A 23,940-nucleotide genomic window follows, 5' to 3' on the forward strand; every position below is an offset into this window, starting at 1 on the left:
TGACAGACCATGTCTGTGTGAACTGATGAGTTCAGCGCAGTTTAGGGTAGGGTAGGCTAACTACAATCTGACCATTATCAGGCAGGATTGACGCACTGTAGGGTGATAGGAATCAGTTTCGTGACTGAAAGAGGAGATTAATTTCAGATCGATCCAGCTGCGCCGGTTCAAAACCAGTATTCGGATGTCTGTTACAAACACGCCCACCTATGTATGTTGTAGATGTTTAACCCGGAAGTGCTTGAAGATCCAGCGTAGTTTACTTTGTGCGGTAAGACGGTGTATTTTTTCGCTATTCGTTAAGATATTACATCAAAATCGATTAACTTGTTTGCCGAAAAGAATTGTGCTTTTGGAGGACTATGCAATAATACGTCTAGTTTTATTACGAGAATAGCGTTATGCTAAAGCTCAGTAGGCTATGCTCAAGCATTTCATATGATCAAGGGCCCAAACAGTCGCGACGTTACGTCCCTTCTCGCTAACCTTCGAACCGGTCATGTGTGGACCGTCTAGCAAAATCCTATAGATTACGGAATCATTTCAACAAGTTGCTACATTGTAGGTTTACTGTATATTCCATCGGAGTGATCCATTGTAATGAGCACGTACCCTGCGCATTGTAACTTTGTCGCCATAGTATTGTTTATTCACCTGTAGAAATGGGTAACACGCGAGATCGAAACTAGGCACACACACAAGTGGTTGGTGTTTGTTATCATATTGTATCCATATTAGGCCTACACTTAGTAGTATACATTCTGCGTGTTCCACTTTAACAGTCAGATATTCAGAGTGAAGCTTACAGAAAGTGTTAGGTCTAAGGATTATTGATAAAAACAACAGTTGTCGCCGTTCGTAGCGAAAGAGTAGCATGCTATAATAGCCTACATTTTGTAAGGAAGGCTATGAAATCTGCAGTCAAAATACAAATTAAGCTAATTATGTAGGCAACTTGCCGCTCCTTGTCAACTATTTGTGAATTCCTGTCCAGCGCCAAATGAAGGGGCCACAATTAAAGTTCTCCCAATAGGCTACTAAACCCTTTCATGTGAAAGTAAAGTGGAAATGAGTGTTTTTTTTTTATTTTTTTATTTTTGTTTTTTTTTATTACTATAAATGGGCATTGGGGAATGTATGTTTTTTGCTGTCCCTTTAAAGAGTTGTTGACCTATGGTGAAAGAGTAATTGAATAAATGCCCATGTGGAAAGGAGTTAGAGTCTAGTCTTTTGTTTATTTCTTTGTTGCCTAGGTTATAATCCTGTTGTCTGCAATGTGATTTATAAAGTTTGTATATGATGCTTGGCAGTATGTAGATTGGTACTGTTAAAGGTACTGTCAGGGATTTTGCAGGAAGTCATGCTTGTTTGTTAAAAAGGAAAAGGAAGTTCCTATGCACAGCCTTCCAGGTGCTGGTGAGGTGCAGTCGTCAATAAGATTAAAAAAAGTGAAGGATCACCACACACTGTGAGTGTGCGGTGATCCTTCACTTTTTTGAATCATGTTTGTTTGTGTTTAAATTAATTCGTTTTTGTGCTCACCCATTTCCTTACCGAGAGAAATTGACACCCATGCAGGGTTTGTTTTTATTTGGGGGACAGGCTGCCCCCACTTTGTTGCCAGTTTTCAGAGCCTGGGCTGCCTACAGAGACTGGGTGCCTTTTACAGTGTATGCCTACTCACGGAATGAGCAGCTAGCGGTTGTGAGGAGATGATTGCTGAATGTGAACACAAATGTTATGCGCGTAAAATCCCTGACTGTACCTTTAAGTGTGGTGATTCAAAACGTTTTGTGATTGTTTTGTGTTGATCCTTCACAGACTGCACATTTTGTGCATGATCATGAATAAAAGAAAGTCAAGAACACAGACTGAGGCAAAAGCCAGCAAAAATATCAGATTAACAGAGAAGTGTTCAGTGCAGGATGAAGATTTTGAGGATGGAGAAAGTCTGGAGGACCATCCATTCTCCACTTCGGTATGGCTGCCTGCATGGTTACTAACATACTGTGCAATTGGAATGTATTGAAGATTTCAAGGAAGTTAGTTCAATCTAGTATTTGCTTATCCTTGATTGTAGAGTTTGGGAGATATTGGCGTCATTGAGAGCATTACACTGAAGAACTTCATGTGTCATCAAAACCTCGGTCCATTCCAGTTTGGCCAGAACGTAAATTTTATCGTTGGAAATAATGGCAGTAAGTGTTCAGAGTGGTTCCAATAATTCCATACATTTGTGAGACCATGAACAACAGTCATAAAAGTCACACATCCTTGAAAGTACAAAAACTTATGAGCTGTTCTCTAATCTTGACCTGTTGTTTCAGGTGGGAAAAGTGCAATCCTCACTGCCCTTATCGTTGGTCTTGGGGGGAAAGCCACCATGACAAATCGGGGTGTTTCACTGAAAGGATTTGTTAAAAATGGAGAGGGGTTGGTATCATTCACTGCACATGTGTTGGTTTTTTGACATCTTGTTTAGCAGTTTGAAATGGCAAGGCTATCTATACAAGACAATATTGTATAAAGCATTTTCATACACCTCTACGATGTAGTTGGGGTTTATCATTTGTTTTTGTTTTTTATATGATTTTAAACAGTGAAAGGTCAAATCAGTAGGGCCATTATTATTGTCTGTAACTATGTCTCCATACTAACTGGACTGGTGTTCACATGATTTGTCCAGCCATGCAGATGTTACTGTGAAGCTACGTAACAGAGGCTCAGATGCTTATAAGGGAGACGTATATGGAGACTGCATCATTGTGGAACAGCGCATCACCAATGATGGGTGCAGGCTGTGTAAGATAAAGAGTAAAGCAGGTATGTGAGGATGTCTAATTTGTTTCTGAAATGTTGCATTTCATGCCAACACAAAACACTTAAGCCCTGACACATAATGTTTGTCTGTGTTTGTTTTTAGGACAAATTGTCTCCAACAAGAAGGAGGAGTTGATGTCTATTTTAGATCATTTTAACATCCAGGTGTGGCATGGGGTCTCATTTTTCTCTGCATGAATTATGTGATGATCACAGCCCATTTTTAAACTGATCCTGACATTTTTTCAGGTGGATAATCCAGTCTCAATACTGAACCAAGAGATGAGTAAGCAATTCCTCCACTCAAAAAGTGAAGCAGATAAGTACAAGGTGATGGTCCTAACTTTTAGAAAAGTGTCAGGTTTTCTTTCCCATAAGTCTTTGTGGTGGACAGTGAAGGCTTATAGGACACTGTTGTTTCCTTTGAAGTTCTTCATGAAGGCAACACTGTTGGAGCAGATGAGGAGGGATTATATTCACATCAAGCAGACTGAGGATGTGACGCGGGACCAGGTGGAGCGGCAGGAGGAGGTAGGAGAAAAGGATGAGGAGGATGAGGATGAGTGAGAGGCAAAGTGGAGTACAATGAGGCTGTTTTACACACAAACTGTCTCTCCATTTCTCTCACGCTCTCTCTCTTTCTCTCTCTCTCTCTCTCTCACTCGCTCGCACACACGCACGCACGCACATAGGCATACCCACATATAATATTTTTAAACTGTTGCCAGTTTCAAATCTAGACTCAGGATCTAACTGCTCTCAGATGCTTTCTGCTAACTGATCAAACTTTAACTGACTTTAAACTAGTTTTTAAGCTATTGCTCTTTTGTGCTTTTATGTACTATTATTTACTCCTCTTCTATTATTGATTGTCCAGTTTTGTGCGATGATGAACCATAGTCAGGCCATGATTTTGATCAGTTGTGTGGGCCGCTAAACTGTCCTAGAATCATTTTCAGATTGTTCTGTTTTACTTTGTGCAGTTTGTGGAGTACATTTGAAGAATGAAAATGACTCACTCGCTTATAGGATTTGCATCACTTTGCATTGTTTTTGCATTATTTTTTGAAGTGTCTGAAAGACCTCAAGCAAGACTATATGCTTAAGAAAGAGAGATATGAGAGTTTGGCATCCCTCGACGAAATTAAAAAGACCCTGGAGGGGCTGCAGAGGAAGATGGCCTGGTGTCTGGTGGGTTTGACAAAAAAATATCTTTAATTCCTGGCACCTCAGTGCAACTACACCAAAATAACAGTCCCTGTTTGTTACTGTTCCTACTGTTTAGGTCAGAGAGAAAGAGTGGCAGATTGATCAGCTGAAGGAACAGATTGAGAAAGAGGAGAGTAATGGTAAATTCGAGGAGAAGCTTGTCCTTTGCCAGGTATGTGTGACTTGATTTGCTTGTGGTGGTGACTGCAAACTGGTTCCTCAAACAGAGGATGCTTTAAACAGAGGATGCGTGGTTCTTAACTGGTCTGGCTTTGGGACCCACAATTTCACATGTCCATGACGTTGCGGCCCATATATTTAGCCGTTCAAGCCAACGGATACGGCGAGCTACATGGTGAGACACGCAAAGCGCCTGTTGGCAGACCGGAACTTTTACATTTGTGAAGCCTTCAACTCCTGATGTCACTTTTCAAAAGACTCGGCAGGTTTGTTTTTGAAAGGGTGCTTAGTTTCCATGTGGCATTTTAGTTTTGATGGTTTCATGCTCTCATGTGCCACCAATACACTGCACACCACACACACACACACACACACACACACACACACACACACACACACACACATACACTGCACACCACACACACACACACATACACTGCACACCACACACACACACACACACACACACTGCACGCCACACACTGGGTTTCTGTCCCATTTTGACCCATCCCATTAGATCTGAAAGGTCTGATATCAGATCTGATAAGGTAGCATTTGAAATATGCGGGGGGGGGCTCCGCGACCCACTTTTGGGTCCCGACCCACCAGTTAAGAAACACTGCTTTAAAGAACACAGCACACTATGATTTCAACTGCATTTATGATTTGCATATCTGTTTGACCCAGCCCTGAACAAGGAGTCTGAGTAGTCTCAGAATGTCAACAACCTTGTCTGCCGTGTATACAGTACTAAGCAAGGAAGGAGTTGTCTGAGGGGATAAAAAATAAATTATGGTCTTTACCTTTAACATGCTTTTCTATTAGAACGTCTCCAAGCATTTTGATGCTCCACTGGCTACAGTTGCACATTTTCTTAACAAGTTTAATGTCCATGGGACTGCACCTTACTAATGTGCAGAAGTCTCATTCAGAACTACAGAAAGCTTTTGTTGGAAGTGATTGCCTCTAAAGGCCATGTAATACATTATTAGGTGAAGATTACCATTATTTTTGTCAATGCTATTTTAATTTCTTTGATTTAAAATGTTCTGTTGAATGAAGAGTTATGAGGAATCTAATTTGCATTACACATGGAATAAACCATGACTGATTCCAATTATTTTGGTCAGTTTTGAATGATTTCAAAGAAAAATTGTGGGGTTTTCTTTTTGTTTTCTTGGAATAGTACCAACAGTTTCAGCCGCGACTGTATGAGTCCTGTGAGTAGGGCATTTAGATTTTTATCTAAGGCTCTTACTTCACAAATCATTCCTAAAACCACCAATTAAAATGCCACCTAATTTCCCAGTTTTGATAAATGTAGTTTGTGCTTTCAATATATTTAGGATAGGATAGGATAGGATAGGATAGAACTATTTGCTAGTTGACTACTTATAACTTTAAATTAAGTTGATACCTGTTTCTTACTCTCCAGTCCAAAGTCACCCAAGCTACAAAGAAGGTCAGTGATATCCAACAGAAGCTGGAGAAGGTACGTGAGGAGGAGCAGTCCCTGGCTGAGGAGAGCCACAAGCTGAAGGAGGAGCTGAAGGTCAAAAGTAAAGACCAGAAAGGTCAAGAGGTAAGCAGCCCTTCTCCAACTACACTTGGGTTACACACATTGTGTTTCCGTCAGTCCTTGTAAAAGTCTGTGATGGGAAGAAAATAACACGGAACACTTGATATGTTTAAGACTCATAAAGTCAGACCAATGTAAACACTCAGGTGAGTTGAAAAGTTCTGGATGGAAGTTCAGAATACAGTACACACTCAGGGCCGAGATTGAAGTTGTACAAACTACGGCTAGATCACAAGCTTCTTTCTAATCCTTTAACATTTTGATAAACTCTGCAATAACATGTTAATAGACAATGTAATAGTTTGAGTGTAAGTAAAGTTAGAATATATTTGCATTTTCCAGGTTGTGTACTTTCGAGCAGAAAATAAACTCAAGCAATTGGAAAAAGAGCAGTGCCTTCTCTCAGAGAGAATACACAAAATCAGACATCAGTAAGTAACCTTTTCCGAAAGCCACATGTTGATTATGTTTTGATGCACATTTTGGTTTAGTTGGATAAGATTTGTGCGATGGTGCAACTTTTTTTTTTATCATGATCTGATTCTGGCTGATCATTTCTCTGTTATCTAGTTAGTTATGATGCATAACACAATAGCTAGAAAATCCTAAATCAGTGTGATTGTGTAATTAAGTGCCTGTCTCATTTCTGTGAACAGTGAAAGTCAGAATCAGGAAGTTGAACGCATCAAACGCCTAAAGAAGATGGCTGCCCTGAAGAAGCAGCTGGAAAAACACGAAGCCCAATCAGTCGCACTGAATCAAGAGATAAAGGATAAGCAACAAGCTCTCTTCAAAGGAAGAGAGGAGTATGACAAGCTCAGGTGATTACATTTTGCTGTAATACCAGACAAGCATTTGCATTAAAGTGCTCATTCACAAGGCTGGATGGTACAAGCAAGCGTGGAGGGATTCTTAATTTGGCCATTTTCACTTAGACAATAAGACAGTTGCCTGGTTAGATTACAAAACTTTTCATGTGTGTTTCAACTTGTATAGTAACTGTGTACAAGCCTACTTTATGTTAAGTCTTGCACAACTTCAGCTTTGAATGTGACTAATGCTGCAGAGTTGAGTGGTTATCAAGATCTCTAAAATTCCCCCAGAATGTAATTTTTTGTTTCTTAAAAAGCTTTTAAATTCTACTGATACTGCTCAAGTTTTGGCAAAGTTTACACTGTTTAAGATATTACCACATTACCATAACGTACCATATTTACTGACAGTAATGTGGGAAAGGCCTTATAGCTATCATTTTGACCATGTGAATGTTGGATGGAAATACATTGTGCATCTCCGTCCTTAATGTGCCATGCCAGTGCCATGCCAGTAGTCTCACGTATTAGATCATAAACCTCTTTTTGTTCCACGGTTTGTTTTCTGACAGCATGGAGGAGAAGAATATTAAGGTGGCCTTGGAAGCCAAACTGAAGAGGAAGAACCAGCTGCTGGCCAGCAGGTCCAACAGGCTTAGGATGTTTGGGGAGCGAATGCCAGAGTTGATAGAGTCTATCAACAAGGCACATGCCCAGGGACGCTTCACACACAAACCTCTTGGGCCCATAGGTAAGACCACGTCTACAGATTTCACTGAAATACTGCCATTTTCTGTTGTTGTTTTATTCAATATATTACCTCATTTATTATTGTAGGTTACTCCAATAAATAATGTAGATGATTAAAGGCCCTAATGCAGCTAGGACTAATGAACAAATGTTTACTCTAAATTAATGTTTTTTATAGATTCTAATAGAATGTTGTTATTATAATGTTGATTATTGTTATTGTAATGTAGTTTTAAGAGGTTTTGGATTAAAGCACCTGTTGTATCATAACCATAGCCATAACCAAATGTGTTGAGCAGTAGTCCTTAAACTGTTTGTGGTGGTCATTGTGTCACAAGGGGCCTGCATCACCCTCAAAGACCCCAGTTTGGCCGTTGCGGTGGAAAGCTGCTTACGTAATTTCATGAAGACGTTCTGCTGTGACAACTTCAAAGATGAAAGGGTCTTGGAGGAGCTCATGGCCTCACACTTCCCCCGATACAGTCGACCGCAAATTATTGTGTGCCCCTACTCGGACAAAGTTTACAACGTCCAGGGCAGGTAAGAGTGCCCTCTAGGGGCAGAACTCGGAACTTTCAGCACAGTTCATATTCCTTCACTGACTGGATATCATGAGTACATTCACAGTGCTGTCACATAAAGTGAGTTAGGTTTAAATGTATACTTTATACTGTATACTACAATAGGATTGATGTTTTTAATATGTGTGTATGATCCTGGTACCAGAGGAGTGAAGCACCCAGAGTTTCCATCTGTCCTTGATACGCTAAACTGCTCCAACCCTGTGATCACCAACTGCTTGATAGATATGAGGGGGATTGAGTGCATCCTTGTCATCAAAGTGAGTCCTTCTGCATATATACTTCACAGCTGCATTTATGTTGCATTTCATATAATTTCATAAATCATATCAGCCGGATTACTCACATATAACAGTGAGTATACTGTAGTACACATATGTCTTATCTTACAACTCTGGCCTGTTGCAATACAAGAAAACGTACCTATTTAAACCATTGCTAATGGTTCTCTTGTAATCGACTAAAAGTACTCACGTATGTGTCCTTAATTGTCAGTTTTAATAATTAATTGCTAAACCCATCAGTATATGCTTTGGCATGGTACAAGTATCAATGGTGTTTGTGTGTGTGCCGAAGGATAAAGTCACGGCCAGGAAAGTAATGCAGCAGGGCAGGCCACCTCGTAACTGCCGCGAGGCCTTCACTGCGGAGGGAGACCAAATCTACACCAACCGCATCTACGTCCCAGAAAGGGAGGTGCTTGTCAAGTACCTGGGAGGAGACCCCGAGGCAGAAATTCGGTAAGTGCAATTATCACACACATGTTTTTGACACAGATCACAGCTGTAATTGTACTGTTTTAATTTAAATTTAATTTGTTATTAATTCTTAGTGATTAATGTTCCACTGATGTTATTCATAGCTTTGCACAGAATGAATGCTTGTAATAACGGGCCTGTGTTTTAATGAGAACCTTGTCTATTTATAGCGTTCAGGTTGTAGGGTTGGCCTTATTAATCTACCTCAGAAGAGACCTGTTTTTCTGTGTACTGTGTCTCTTTGGTAGATAAAAATGAATCTCATATGAGGGATGAGAGAGGATGCATTGGTTTCAAAATTGAAAGTTGTAGTGGTAAACCGTTGTAGCCTGCAAACAAAGAAAATACAGTCGAAAGAATGTGTACATTTATACAGCAAAGGTAAAGGAAACATTGTTTCCTGACTGACACTGTGGTTTATTATCAGTTTGCAAAGATTATGTGAAGTGGGAGGTGCTGTGTAACTGTCCACTCCCATGCAGTTTGAGACGGTTGAAGGTCGTCTTGGGGTCAGTGTCCTACTTGGCTTTTAAAGCTGGTTTATTTGGTCTCAAGTTGTACAGCATGGAAAAGGCTTTTGGAATCTTTAATGACTTCAATGATTCTTGTCATTACCCATGAGCCCTGTGGTCCTGTAGCTACAGCTACAACGTCTCCCACATACACATTCTGATATATATGGGACCACTTCTGTCTTTCCTGCAAGAGTGGAAGATACTCCCATGTCCCAGGATCACTTGTTGCTGCTGCCTCCTGACATATAGATCATCCGTTCCAAATAACCCTGGTGGTAGTACTGGTTGGAGTTTGAGCTGGAGAAAGTGAAGTGGGCATCAGTGGTTCAAAGTCATTGGGGTCATTTAAAAACAGGGCTTCTGTCCAAAATAGATTCTTCTTTACACATCAGTGTGAAAAGACCCCATCATCCAAAGGTTGTTGGTTTGAGACAGACAAGAAATTGTTTTGCTACTCACCCATCCTTGATGCACCAGCCACCCAGCCACCATTTGCCCTGAGCACAGACCTCAGCAATGTTTGACTCAGTTATTCAGTCTCAAGAGATCTTAGAGGTAGAGAGTCTGATTGAATACTACTGCCGAAAATTCAACAGAGAAGAATGCACCCACCACAAGCCAACTGTTAGCTGTTGCGTAGGCCATCTGCCATTTCAGCAAAAACTGCAATTCCTGTGCGTAGCGTCTCTACTAGTATGTATTCAATATAATCAACATGCTAAAACTACTTATGCAGCAGTCAGTCACATAAACTCTTTCCTCATGGGTGAAAGATAATGATGTTCTCTACCCAGTGTGTCATGTTTATGAAGGTCCATAGCTATTCCTCTTCTTTCGTGGCCCACTGTGGGTCTCTTGCATTATCACTAATCTTGCATAGATCACTAATGATTTTTCATGCTTTATGTTGCCTGTGACACAGAGAGATGCACAGAAGCTACAAAAAAGCTTAATTTGTGAAGAATTAGAGTGTGGATTTAGAGTATTATTTGGTTGTTTTATCAGTTTAGTTTACATTTACAATTTTGTGTGTAGATGGATGATGAATTTTAGAAAACACTCTTGTATTTGTCTACTTTTCCATTGGGCAGCTACGACAAGTTCGTTGGGCAGAGCAAGATGTGTTTCCATTTGATTGTGTAGAATGCTGAGCTGCGTTATTGATTGTTTGTTGTTTGTTTCCTGCCTAGTGTCACAGATCAGAGCTGAGATGTGTTTTTCTGTCATGTGAGAAAGTATGATGAGTTTTGTGTAATGTCTCTGAACTTCCATCCATCCAGTATGGTGGAGTCTGAGGTGGAGAACCATCGAGCTCAGCTGTCCCGCTTCCAGCTCCACCTGAGCTCTGTCAAGCAGGACATCCAGGCCATGGAGGACAAAATGAATAGTGTCATCATCGCATGCAAGAAGAACCAGGTGAGAGGAAGAGGCAATACAGTTAAAACCCACACACCACAACAAAACGTACAGTAGAAACTCACTCAAAGACTCAGATGCAGACACCAAGCGTCTACAGTTTAACCACACCACCAGCAGGGACCAGAAACCACAGTCACCAGAAGCTCTCCACGGTTTACAAAAACATACTCTCTCTTCGAGGGGCAGCGTGTAGGTTTTATTGAATGTGAAATAAAATAAAAACCTGGCAGAGATCATTCTAAAGAAGTACATATCCCATTTAAAGAGTCACAGATCCATGCAGAATAAAGAAAAGTTTCATTTTCTTTGCAGGCAAGTGTCAATCAAGTGAAGGCTTCCATATCTGAACTGGAGAACATTGAGGAGTCTCAAATAGAGGACATTAGTACCCTGGTAAGCTGACCTTTCCATCACAACTCCACAGTAATTAGTTATACAAAAAACTGTTCCCTGATTTTGTTTTTCTACTGAATATCACAGGAAGAAGAAGCCCAAGAAATTCAACAAAAAATTGACTTGGAAAGAAAGAATGTGGAGGAGACCAAGTCTGAACTGGACAAGCAGGATAAAGTTCTGTTGAATGTCGATCGTAAGTTTCAAGACGTCAAGAATAAAATGGAACAGCTTACTGACTACTCTGAGCAACTGAAGGTGAGTGTATTATCTGGCGTTCTCAGTTATCTTTTTCAGATATACAACACATTAGATGTGTTGCATCTCAAAAGGGGGTTTCCTACTGTGGCCAGTCAACAACCAAGCCTATTTAACATTAGACAAAATGACACAGGATATGACAACTAACAATTGGCTGGCCGTTGGCGTCAGTCACGAACGCACTCCATGATGTACCCAGGATCCATAATGGCCCTCTATCATAGTACTACTGCCAGTAGCCTGAATGCCCCACCAAAGAACCAAAGCAACAAAAACAAAATCACCAACAAAGCAGCCTCTGTGAGCATTTCACTGGGGTTATCAAGCTAGCACCTTCCTTCATGCAAAAGCTCATTGAATTAGGCTCAACAATAGTGTCAGCAGCATAACCAAGTAAGCACAAGCCATTGAATATCTAGCTGATCTCTTCTGTGCACACTGTAGACCTTTACATATTAACATACAAGGTTTTTGTCCTGTTTTGATCGTCCTGAAGGTGTAGCCTGTTCACTCAGAGATTCTTCATCTCTCTAATAGTGTTGCAGCTAACGATTATTGTCATCGTCGATTAATCTGTCGATTATTTTCTTGATGAATTGAGTAATTGTTTCAGCAATACAATGCCAAAAAAAGTAAAACAATGTTAATGAGTGTTTCCCCAAAACCCACAAATATGTCCTCAAATGCCTTGGTTATACCACACATGTAAAATCTTCTGAATTCTGAGGTAGTTTCCTTAGAAAATGACACAAACCAGGCGATTAATTAAATAGTAGACAGTTAGTTAATTTGTGTTGCAGTAAAACATTCACAAATCCTCAGTTAAACCCTAAGAGCATCCATAAGCATAATATGGTCAGAACTACAGCATTAGAGTGAACAAACCCCTTTTCATCTACCAGAACTCTGCTGAGGAAATCGGCTAACCTCCTGTTTGATGGGGATACTTCAAATTATTTATGACACCACAAGATTACTCCTTGCACAAAATGGCTGCAGCTGTGAAATGAGCGGTTTGTTTTCAAGGATGTGCTTTTTTGGATGATCAGATCATTCATATCCACCAGATGCATAAAGACTGCTGACTGATGTATAAAATTATCTGTTTGTGTTTGAAGCATATTCCTATCTATCTAGTTGTGCATATCACTTTACTGAAACTTGTGGATTGTTGGAATGAATGGGATGAAGTAACATGTCTCAGAAGGATATCTTGTGTACTCTTTAGGAAGATCAAGTGAAGGGGGAGTCAGAGTGCAGCAAGCTGGATCAGACCCTGAAGATCCTGGAGAAGAAAGCCAGGGTCCACGAAGAAAATATCCAGACCATGAAGAATGAGCTCACTGCCAAAGAAGAGGAGATTCAGGTACAGCTTTAAATTCCAACTGTTTGCAGTCAGTGTAAGCTTTTCACCCCCCCAGTAATGATTGGTCAGTCATCTCTTGTCAGACATAGATACCATGTAAGCTATGCTAAGCTAACCAGTGATGTGTGATTGGAAGCGAATCCCAATGAATGTTATTCTAATTAACGGCATCCCTGGTCCATTAGAATGGTGCAAACCAAGGTCCGTTATTGAGTCATACCTTGCTTCTTGTGCTTTGGAATTCAGGAATACATAGAGAAGGCCAAAGAAATCAGCCCAGAGCGGCAAACGGTAGACCGGAGCACAAAAAGTCTCGACACAGAGATCACACGCCTGCGACAGAAAATCACCGCGCAGGAGCGTAGCCATGGAGACAAGGAGAAAGTAATCAGGTAAGTGGTCAGGTGCAGTTGGTTCATCTGTGACAAGATATGTGATAACCCATTGATTTCTCTCCATCCATTTCAAATCTCTGCATCTCTCAATATGACTCATAGCAAGCAAACAGTTTATGTCATAATTTAAATAGATACCAAATAGAGACGATCTTATCTCAGCCAAACACACACATATCTTATCTATGTTTTTCTCTTCAGAAATTATGCTGAAGCTCATGAAAATTACAAGAGTAAATCCAGCCAGCTCAGGGATTTGAAGAAGTTCATTGATCGCCTGGATAACATCATGACCGACAGACAAGCTCGTTACAAAACTCTTCGAAGGTATGACTTTTACAAAAAAAAGACTGTCAATATGAGTGCACCATGTAGAGACCACTTTGCAGACCATGTTTATGCATGACATCTATACCAACTATACGCTCATAGAAAAATTCCCTTTTAAAGTTGCATGAGTAACTTTTGAATATGGCATACTCAGGGTTGTGTTCTTGTTGCAGGTCACTCTCTGTGAGGTGCAAGCTGTATTTCAACAACTTCCTCATAAAACTGCAGTGCTGTGGCTCCATGAAATTTGACCACAACAACGAAACCCTCTCAATATCAGTATGTTTCTCTGTAATCTCTTTTACTTTACTAGCCCAAGCAGTTATGGTAATACTAATGTCGCCTGTAATAATAGATAACAGTTGATTTTCATGTAAATAGCTGATGTAGGATGATTAGTTATTAACAGATTTTTAACACTGTATCGCTCTCTCTCTCTCTCTCTCTCTCTCTCTCTGTGTGTGTGTGTGTGTGTGTGTGCATGTGTGTGCGCGCCTGACAGGTGAAACCCCCAGGTCAGGAGAATGACAGTGTGAGTGACATGCGGTCTCTGTCAGGTGGGGAGCGCTCCTTCTCCACCGTCTGCTTCATCCTGTCGCTCTGGGAGATCACGGAGTCGCCCTTCCGCTGTCTGGACGAGTTCGATGTCTACATGGTGAGCCACTCCAGAGAGGTCACTTGGGCAAGAGCTCGGCCTGTCCTGATCTGCAGTTGATGAGTCATCCAGTACTTTTGCACATGGAGTTTTTTCATTTGTCTAAATCAATACAACCCAACAACAATTTGACTGATATCAAGTTAAAAAAATATAAATATATTTCTGTAAATTCTTCAAAAAAGAACTTTGCATCTGAACCCTTCATATGGAACAGCAAGAAAGGACTGAAGGGGATTTCAGTTTCAGTTTTCATTCCTTCCTGGGTAATAGTCAGTTAGCTTTCAGTGCTATCCGGCCTTATCTGATAGAAATGTCTTAGTTCCTGTGTGGTGGCAGACAGGTTTATCTGACATGCGTACAGAGAGTTACAGATGAACTGAGCGTGCTCAGACCTGCTCCATTTCATGCTGGAGTTGGTAGACTGGAGCACACTCTTGTGGTTACAACTTGTGGAGCTACACCTCTGCAATTTGTGTGTGTGTGTGGATATGAATATGTTCCATGTGTTGAGTTTATATCTAAGACATTATTTTTTCTGGATGTTTCAATGAAGGATATGCACAATCGCCGAATCTCACTGGACCTGCTTCTAGAACTTTCTGAGCGTCAGCATCTGCGCCAGTTCATCTTCATTACACCCCAAACCACCAGGTAAACATCAGCATCAATAGCCTCCATTACACCCCAAACCACCAGGTAAACATCAGCATCAATAGCCTCTATTGAGGCCAAGACCAACTGATCAGTTATAACTGATCATCTTCCACTTCATAAACCGCTAAACATTTGATAGCCAGATATTTTATTCGGGATTTGTATCTCCTCTGTGTCTCTCAATGTTGGCCCCTGCTGGTCAAAGTGAAAAATACGTCTTCTGATCACTTGGTGATAAATTTGTAGTGTTAAAAAAAAACAACATTATTTTATGAAGCCTTCGAAGGGTCATGGGGATTTTTCCCCCCCAAGAACTGGTTTCCACACATACATGTTGTATTCCTTGGCAATACTTTTGCATTTCCTTGCAGTACTTTTGCATAACCTCCAGCACCTAGCACACAGGTATTGTGAGTGAGGTGGTAATGCAACAATACTGTTATGGATAGCAAAACTATTTTGATGTAATGCAAAGGTATTTAGAGAGAATGCAAATATGTATTATTTAAATATGGAACCCTTAGGGGGTTCCATAGTATTTTCCTGGTTCAAGTGTACTGTGCTTTTATGACTAACAACCAAAGCATTGTTATCAGACAGATTACCTTGCTCAAACTCAAAATAAGGAAAGGATGCATCTCTGCATAGACTAGTGCTTATTATTTATTAACACTGTATGTAATAGTTTTTTCATATGACTGAAAGTAATGACTTGTGATAATTAATGAATGAATTTCTGTGTTATTTTCCCTTTTAGCAATCTCCCCAAAAGTGATCACATCAAAATCCACCAACTGGAGGACCCGGAGAGAGACCGCATCCAAGAGGAGGAAGCAACACCAAGGCGCCAGAGTTGAGAATGAAAGAGAATAAATGAGCATGAATACTGTTTTTATACCGCAGACAGGATGATGGGCTCTCATGTGATGGCGGAGAGGTAACACTGGCATGAGAAGCCGAGAAGTTGGCTGCCCAGTGGAAAACTGACCAACACAGTTGCCCATTACAGGGACATTTATCTCCAGTGCAGCTTATTTCTGTACATGGTTTGTGTCAGGGGTCTTAAGGAAATGTTAACCTTTTAAAAAGACATTTTTTACTTTATTTTTATAATTGAATAATTTTACGAATAGTTTTTATTGTTAATGTATGAAGCTAGTTTTAATTTAACTGGACCAATTTTATTATTGTTTGTTTGTTTGTTTGTGTGTGTGTGTGTGTGCGTGTGTGTGTGTGTGTGTGTGTGTGTGTGTGTGTGTGTTCTGCTAAAGGACTGTAATTGTATGTGAGAAATGCTATGGCCTGCTGCTAGTCATCCTTGTGCCTTTTTTGGGGATTTGACTGTAGTGCTGGTTTGGAAGAAAAGACAATAAAGCACAAGGCACAGCGTCACCCTGTGGAAGAGTTGATATGCTGTTGCCAGTTCCTGCCTCTTGTTTCACTGTTTATTTTTTCACTGCAAAATAAAGATGGATGCCTCAGATCACTGAAATATCCCCGTGGATATGCTTTTTTTTTTATTGATTTTTAACCACAATGTAATTAGTGCAATCATGACATTTGTTACATCTGGAATTAAACACATGCCACATATAAAAACAGGAATATAGGTCTGACACTGTTAAATTACTCACTTGCTTCAATTTGGTATTTCCTTTATGTATTAAGTACAAATATTTACAGGGCAAAATACACTGTAACCAGCAAGAGTTGGAGATTGTACAAACGGCCTGTGTTTTTTTTTTGTCCTTTTTTTTTCTTTTTATTCATTTTTTTGCTCAGGAGGGTTTGTTTATGTGTGTCTGTGGGATGCAGCATCCAAGGGTAAGTAGTACTGGAATGATCAGTGCAGGGTAGAGCTAGCAGGCTCTCCAGGCACTACCAGTAGAACAGGTCACTGGCCTGTCACATGAGAATAGCTTTTAACAAATACATTTAATCCCCATAATCCAATTAGCCTTGGTTTGCTAGTAATCATTTCCATCTAATGATTATTTATCGTCTTTTCTCCAGAAGAGGATGCTGCATCCTGGCCAGACCTGTTCTTAAGATACTTAGTGTGTTGGTCTTCGGGATGTAAACTTGAATTAAAAAGGTATCTCTTTACAAAAAACGAGTCAATAAAAATGCAGTGCACTTCGAGTAAACCTGTGTACCAAACACATTGGGAGGGGCTTGTCTTCATTTACACAAAGTGGGGAAACTTGAGCACTTGTGGGGCCCTTTACCGAACCGGGGAATACTTGTAGCATATTGCCCTTTTCATCTGAAACACTACTTGCGGTAAAAACACAAATAGGGAATGCAACCACACTGGACATGCTCACATCAATGTGATATAAAAACCAAAATCTCTGGTAACAAAAAGTAATGTGCTGCCCTTCATGTTTCACTATGTTCTTCACCCTATTTTTGAGCAGGACTTCTGAAAGTAAACATTTTGCTAGCTTGAGACGGAGACGGACCTGTTCCAGACGTTTTTTTATCTTTCAGGATGGAGGACCCCCCCCCCAGCAGGGGAGAGCTCTCCATCCCTTCTGCAGCTCAATGCATAGACTGATGCGACATTTAAACACGTTAGCGTGATCAAGAACATCCCTAGGGGCAAGGGTTCAAAAGTGTGCGAAGGAAGGGGCCACAGACAAACATACATATTAGTAAGGAGACATGCTTGCACAGGAATGTGAGTAGTGTATGAATGGATCACAAGTGAACATCCCACACAGGCAAAATGATGTCCAAGGGCTTTTTTAGTCCTCTTTTACTCTGACAGAGGCTAAAATGGAGGCCTAACCTGAACACGGCACATGCATGCACTAGTGACATTTAGATTTCTGTGGTCTGAACATACTGGGAGGGACTCCCTGTTTGCCCTTGGGCTATCTGATAATTGCTTTTATCTCTTGTTTTATTGATATAACTGGTGGTGTTACGACTAGTATTCATATTTTATTATCATGGGGATATTTTCTCCTTTTGACAACTATTTAGAACAGAAAAAACAGGCTTGTAGGTCAAGCATGACTGTACTGTAAAAACATAAACCTATGGCGCACTGCACTCAACCACATTCTAATGATAAAATGGGAGGATATGAAATAATCTAATTTGCACACTTTACAATTTATTTCATTATATATTCATTTTTATAAGTATATGTGTGTATATAGCTTATTTGTAGCAGGTGACATTCTCATGCATATATAGATTTATTTATTCAACCAGAAGAAGCAAGTTCGTTGAGAAAAGTAGTCCCGAATTTTTTTTTTCTTTCTTTTCTTTGATCCAGTGGAGATTGTAGAGGGTGGATGAAAGAGTAAAAGGTTTTTTTTCCCAGTCCTGGCAGCTGAGATGCAGAGAGAGAGAGAGAGATGGTTACGGCAGGAGGCTCGCTCACTTCTGCATGTCACACTGCAAGAGCAGCACAATGGACGGGTCGCTCTTGGCCGCCTCCTTGAACTCATCCAGCGAGATCTGGTCGTCGTTGTTCTTGTCCATCTTGCTGAAGATCCTGTCTACCCGCTGCTCTGGGGTCAGCCCGTCCTCATTCATCTTCATCATGATCACAGTGCCCACCATCTTATAGATGGCCTACACGCACACACACACACGCACACGTACAAACACACACACAGGTGTTTAGGTGAGAAAGGTAAATACACAGTCTGTAAAAACATCACTCGGTTATAACTCAAATCAGATGCAATACATGGCCCGCTGAGGAACATAGAACTTTAAGGGAGTGAATGTACTTGCCAAGTGTGACTTAAAGTGTGTGTCAAAAAAACTCTGCACACTCTGCAGGTTATCAATGTGTGTGAATTGGGAGACATGCCCCCAGTGGAGAAGCAGGTGGCTACTAAGGAAAGCACTGACATTTTGACAGGATTGTCCTTGTGTGTGTCCTTACAGAATAACCATCTGTTCCTACTACAGGAGTGCCGGGGACACTGGATAGCCCGGTAGCATCGGCAGATCGTGATTTGTTACCTGTTATAGAAGCGAGCTCTGTCCAGCATGAAACTCAGTCTATGATCAATATGCAGTTGCGGCTAAATATAGTTCTGTTTTGTATCAACAGAGCTAATTGTTCATGTCTGATGTGAACGTGAACCTTTCAGAGCATCACATGTTCAGAGAGGAAAGTCTTCGATGAAGCAATGAGAGACATCTCAATTCAGTTTTATTTATAGCACCATGACATGTGGATACGTCTCAGCTTGAACTTGAGCTAATCTCTGATATTTGATCCATACCTCAATGATCTCCAGCATTTCCACCCTAGTGATCTTGCCATCCCCATCCAGATCGTACATGTTGAAGGCCCAGTTGAGTTTCTGCTCGAAGCTGCCTCGGGATGTGATGGACAGTGCGCAGATGAACTCTCGAAAGTCAATGGTCCCATCGCTATTCTTGTCAAAGGTTCTAAATGCATGTTGTGCAAATTTTGAGGCATCACCATATGGGAAGAACTGCAAGAAAGAGATTGGGCCAAAAACAAATAGAGATGGTGTATGAGAAAGAGAGATAGATGAGAGAGATATTTTAAAGATATTTGGCAAGAGTGAGAGGCTAAGAAAAGGGGAAAGCTAAAGCTTGCGATGAGAGACATATGTGATCTTTCCACTACAGTTAATATTTATTTCCATGATTCATCATTACACTAAACTTGCCCTGTTCTCCATCCAGAGTGTGGACCAATTCCTTTAATTTCATCTCTCTGCTCCATCTGTTTCAGCTATACAACATGACAACATGCTGCATGTTTGCTATAAATAGCAGCCTATTAATAGCACAATCTGGTGTGAATGATTAAATGAACCACATCTGAATGTGTTCAGTCTTCATTACATTCAAGGAAATTGATAATGATGATTTAATGTAACTACAAAACCATCTTGCCTCAAGTCATTTGAGCAAGAAGAACCATCTAGCCTGAAGTAATTTCATTATGGCAACACATGTGGTCTGAAAACCTCCAAGCCAAGTCATACAAAGTGCCTGTCTACAAATGAGCGAAATGAACAAACCAAATTATTTCCATTTATTCACTAAGCCCAAACAACTGTTTTCTTTACCCCCAAACATTAGTCCTGGCATCTGTGAAATATTAATAGCATCAGCCTCTTTCTATAGTCACATCATCATCAGTGCATCACTCCCACCAAGAGAGTAACAGTCATGCCCAGGGCCATGCTTGCCACTTCCAACCATTGAACATTAGCCACGTCAAGACTGTTCATTTAATGATTTTATTATTTGACTATTTGTTATTTTGTACAGTGCATTGGGACCATGATTTATGGTGTTTTTGCAATCATCTCACAGGTGTGTGAGGGCCCTTACCTTGACGTAGAGCTGCTGGAACTCGTCCAGGTTGAGGCGGCCGCTGGGGCAGTCCTTGAGGAAGCCCTTGTACCACTGCTTGAGCTCGTGCTCATTAAACTCTGTATTCTTCACCAGGTCCTCCATCACCTCTGGGGTCAGCTTGCTGTTCTGCTTGCCCATTGTGAGTTCTGCCAGAGAAAAATTGAGGTTGCTCAATGTCTTGTTCTCATTTTGACTTTTAATTTTAAGTCTTGGGAAGTAATAAAATATGAGGCTGGAAAATTCACCCTTTAAAACAATTTTCAGGGAACATTGTGAATAAAGTATTCAATTATTATTAATTAATATTCATTATACACTAAAAACACTTTAAATACATTAGTATCTGGGTTTAGTAGATCCTGCTATTACTGATTTAGATGGTAGACATAATTGATTGAAAAGGTTTTTGTTTTAGCTTTTTATAGTCATTGATTTCTGAGTTGCCAGCTGTTAGTTGTTCCTCAGCCTCTAGACGAGCCACAGACATTGTCCATGATGACAACAGGCAGGGTAGTTCCATTATGCTTTGCACGTAATCAACAGTCTCTATGGAACTATAATCTCAAAACAGCCACTGAATGACTCTGACGAGAAAAGTCATACAGTCACATAGCATTGGTACCATAACAATATGTCTTTACATCAGAGCGGTCTAGTTTTGTGCCCTGTTTGTGGCCTAGATGTTTGGTTTTTTTGGTCTATTTGTGTCGTCCAATCCCTTAAAGTGCTTGTGCTGGCAAAAACAGGCATGGTGGTTGTAGGCATTCCCACAATGCTCTGAATGTTTGACCTGAGGCTTCCACCTGAGCATGACCAGCAACCCAGAAACACACCTTGGCACAGAAACTATGTTGATGAAATGTCCAAGGAGGCCATCTGAGACAATGAGATGGCGGGCTATTTCTGTGAATAGCACACTGTGGCATTTAGCATTGCTGTTTTGCACTTACTTGTTAAAAGATATTAAGTGGCCAAGCTATTTGTGGAAAATGGGATGAAAAAATTGATTTGTTAGGATGATATTCAGAGATGTATTGGGACAATGCTGTAAATGATTTTAAGGACCCCGAACAGCAAGCTATCAAAATGCCACCCATCAATCCAATCAATCTGATCCACACCTAGTTTTGTGCCAGATTGACCATGGGAATTTGCCATGTGTGTCAGATGCCTCCATGTGCAGAGTGCTCTATGCAGTGAGACTCAGACATCATCAGTGCTTCAGTCATGAGGAGTCTGCAGTAACATGTGACCCCTCACCACCATAGCCCACTTAAAGTAACACTCCCCAGTACTGCACCCATCCTCCTTCTCCTGGCTCTGTGGAGGATGGCTGCACACCTCATAAGACCAAACAATTCATCTATGCACAAGGCTCACATATAGCTAAGGTGTGAATTATTCTCGACTTAAAAACACCTCGAATTGCTGCATGGGATAGCATCTGAGGATATGACATGCGTAGTGTGTAGCGATTGCCTCTTTTTGTTACAAACGAAAACAAAAACATTATTCGACAATTTCAACTATGATTTTTAAAAATGTTTTGTCTTTGACGGAAAATCCATTTATTACTGAGCTCAACTGTTCAATTTAACATCTAACCAAAAATACCACATTTCAGACGGCCAATGCGCTGCGCAAAATTAATTGCGTAAAATGGGAGACTTAAACATCGACCGTCAATGAAAATTCTATCCCCATTTGTGGGCTACATGACAATAATTAGCCTAAAGCAGACATGATTTTCCAATCTATTCTGTTGACAAAAGATTCAGACTGTTATGTAACGAGTGTCCCCTCAATCTTGGGCAACCGTTTAGAATGACCTTGGGAGCAGAAAACATCAAGGAGTAGGAATGTCATTCCGACACAATATAAGAAAACAACTAAACGTGGCTACATGGGTTAATTCATGGAATGAAATGGTGGATTAGTTATCATACGATCAGTGTTGCTTTGCAGCTACATCAAATCCGACTATTCACCTAAAATAAATCGCAATTAAGTGAATTAAGTGAAATAGTGCTCAACGAGAGGCTTTTCAGTCTAGCTCAGAATGGGGTAAATTAGGCAGAATTGCAGTTCTGTGCATTCCACCAGAGCGTGCAGAAAAACGCAGTCCGGTTTTGTCTGCACTGAACTTATACACCACACCGCCTGCTAATCAACGGTTCCTTTGGAGACACATCTGTACACATCTGTTACATAAAACCAATATTTATGTCTCATAAACCGGGCACAATACATACATGCGCCACCGCATCTAGGCAGTGGCAGTACATAAGAGTTGCGCTTTCCTTCAGCGGTTATTTCACATGAATATTAAATATTTACCAATAATAATCGTATCAATGCATTATGGTTCACAAACGAAGACTGGTGATCATGTCACTGCCATCCATGTGCTAAATTACTCCGTTATGTACCGCATAAGAATACGCATGCACTAACACACACAGCGATTGAAATCATTACATTTGACCTAATATGAGTGCTGTAGCCTACAAAATACAATTAAGAGTACAAGATTACCTTAATTGCTATTAAGGCAGGCACATGCAATGTTTTTCCAGAGCCGACACGACGACTAACGGCTCCCTCTTACCTTATGATGGATCTTGGAGAGGCTTGCGGAGGTCAGCCCTGGCGGGTATCAAAGTGATTAAAAAGCGTTAATTGTATTGAGTCCCGATTTTCTAGACCAGATTGTTTGGCCTTGGTGTAAAATGGGGGACTTCACTGACACGCAGTAGGGACCGTTCCCACTCGCGTCTTAAGAGCTCGGGCTATGCGACGCTAGACATGCGGCGTCATACAGTGTGAGCATCACGCAAGGGAAGAGCCAGAGGAGCCTCGGTGGCAACAGGACTCCAGCGATGCACGACGGGGCTTGGATACTATAGTGTGTACGTGAACTCTAACACTACGCCTCCCTTAAAGCATTTCATATGTCAAACCATGTAGAAATCTGATCGCTGTGATATGCATTTGTTGCCCAGGCTGTAACATAGAATGGCGTGGTGAGGTAGGGAGGTGCCATCAGCGTCAGAGCTTGTGGTAGGTAAATCACTGAGGACTGTGGTTTAAAGCAGGATGCCGCAGTCAAGTCCTCGATTTTCTGATCATTGTAGTGGCATGGACAGGCCATCACTGAGCTTCTTGCTTCTTGGAAAATAAATACATGACATCTAGCAGAAGCCCACCAGACATTGCTAGTTTCCATGACAAATACCCAAGGCAAAGCTCCACTCTAGATTAAGATAAACTTTCTGTGTTAAATACGTCATTAGCTCCCTCTTATGTGATTCTCAGGCACTGCCAATGGACAGTGCACATCTAGGAAACCAGGCCACTACAAAGAACATGTTTTGAAGGCACTTATTTGCCATTTACCTCAACCTATTTCTAATTAATGAATGTTTCTTCTTTCATTTTTTTTTCAATTTGGGATCCACTTTACATTCTTGGAATCTTATCCTAGTGATCCCTTTGTATAGAGCAATACTCATCTTCTTCATGTAGAAGTGTCTTTAACACATCTTTGGTGTTCTTCCCCTCATATTTGTCCTGCGAGCCAGGAAATGTCAGAGGGAACCCAGCAGAGCTTTGATTAATTATGGTAATGAAGCAGGGGATCCATGAAGCACTTGGTGCTAAAGATAGCTGGCAGTAAGTATGGGAGACGGCAAGCCTCCGTCAGAAAAATATAGCTGTGCAGATTGATAAGGAAGAGGTGCATGCAAGGACTGAGTACCAAAGAGAGGCTTCACTCTTTGCCTGTGTCTTTAGGCCAGAAGAGAGTTATCAGATCACATCATGATATTTTATCTTTTAATTAATAGAGTAAATAAACCAAACCTTTTGGTTCATTCTAGTGGAACATTGGA

The 23,940-nt window shown here is 40.8% G+C and overlaps 2 protein-coding genes across 4 annotated transcripts; one reads left to right on the forward strand and one right to left on the reverse strand.

Moving 5' to 3' along the window:
* Positions 1-182: 182 nt before the first annotated feature.
* On the forward strand, positions 183-16,172 carry smc6 (structural maintenance of chromosomes 6). Of its 2 annotated transcripts, none has more exons than XM_042071935.1 (27): positions 183-271; positions 1,822-1,978; positions 2,081-2,198; positions 2,328-2,433; positions 2,687-2,823; positions 2,924-2,985; positions 3,070-3,150; positions 3,250-3,351; positions 3,892-4,011; positions 4,106-4,201; positions 5,645-5,791; positions 6,131-6,219; positions 6,445-6,609; positions 7,173-7,351; positions 7,689-7,890; positions 8,077-8,191; positions 8,508-8,671; positions 10,485-10,620; positions 10,936-11,016; positions 11,104-11,274; positions 12,506-12,643; positions 12,890-13,035; positions 13,240-13,365; positions 13,542-13,647; positions 13,871-14,023; positions 14,580-14,677; positions 15,438-16,172. In XM_042071935.1, the coding sequence occupies exons 2-27, from the start codon at positions 1,838-1,840 to the stop codon at positions 15,535-15,537; spliced, it is 3,279 nt and encodes a 1,092-aa protein (XP_041927869.1). In that variant the 5' UTR covers positions 183-271; positions 1,822-1,837; the 3' UTR covers positions 15,538-16,172. The 2 variants fall into 2 exon arrangements, with proteins under 2 accessions (XP_041927869.1, XP_041927870.1); XM_042071936.1 differs by lacking the exon at positions 183-271 and adding an exon at positions 298-561.
* On the reverse strand, positions 16,164-23,077 carry vsnl1b (visinin-like 1b). Of its 2 annotated transcripts, none has more exons than XM_042071937.1 (4): positions 22,659-23,077; positions 20,027-20,196; positions 18,937-19,152; positions 16,164-18,271 (listed from the first exon to the last, which is right to left on the reverse strand). In XM_042071937.1, exons 2-4 carry the CDS (start codon positions 20,186-20,188, stop codon positions 18,074-18,076), a joined length of 576 nt encoding a protein of 191 aa, XP_041927871.1. In that variant the 5' UTR covers positions 20,189-20,196; positions 22,659-23,077; the 3' UTR covers positions 16,164-18,073. The 2 variants fall into 2 exon arrangements, with proteins under 2 accessions (XP_041927871.1, XP_041927872.1); XM_042071938.1 differs by lacking the exon at positions 22,659-23,077 and adding an exon at positions 22,586-22,606.
* Positions 23,078-23,940: the final 863 nt, after the last annotated feature.

This window comes from Alosa sapidissima, chromosome 19 (assembly GCF_018492685.1).
Source record: "Alosa sapidissima isolate fAloSap1 chromosome 19, fAloSap1.pri, whole genome shotgun sequence".
In the NCBI taxonomy this organism is placed as follows: domain Eukaryota; kingdom Metazoa; phylum Chordata; class Actinopteri; order Clupeiformes; family Clupeidae; genus Alosa; species Alosa sapidissima.

Coding starts and splice junctions, on each gene's coding strand:
- smc6 (XM_042071935.1), top strand. CDS start 1,838: ATGATCATGAATAAAAGAAAGTCAAGAACACAGACTGAGGCAAAAGCC. Junction 5,792..6,130: donor AAGACCAGAAAGGTCAAGAG/GTAAGCAGCCCT, acceptor TGCATTTTCCAG/GTTGTGTACTTTCGAGCAGA. Junction 11,275..12,505: donor ACTACTCTGAGCAACTGAAG/GTGAGTGTATTA, acceptor TGTACTCTTTAG/GAAGATCAAGTGAAGGGGGA.
- vsnl1b (XM_042071937.1), bottom strand. CDS start 20,188: ATGGGCAAGCAGAACAGCAAGCTGACCCCAGAGGTGATGGAGGACCTG. Junction 19,153..20,026: donor TCCAGCAGCTCTACGTCAAG/GTAAGGGCCCTC, acceptor TCTTTCTTGCAG/TTCTTCCCATATGGTGATGC. Junction 18,272..18,936: donor AAATGCTGGAGATCATTGAG/GTATGGATCAAA, acceptor GTGTGCGTGTAG/GCCATCTATAAGATGGTGGG.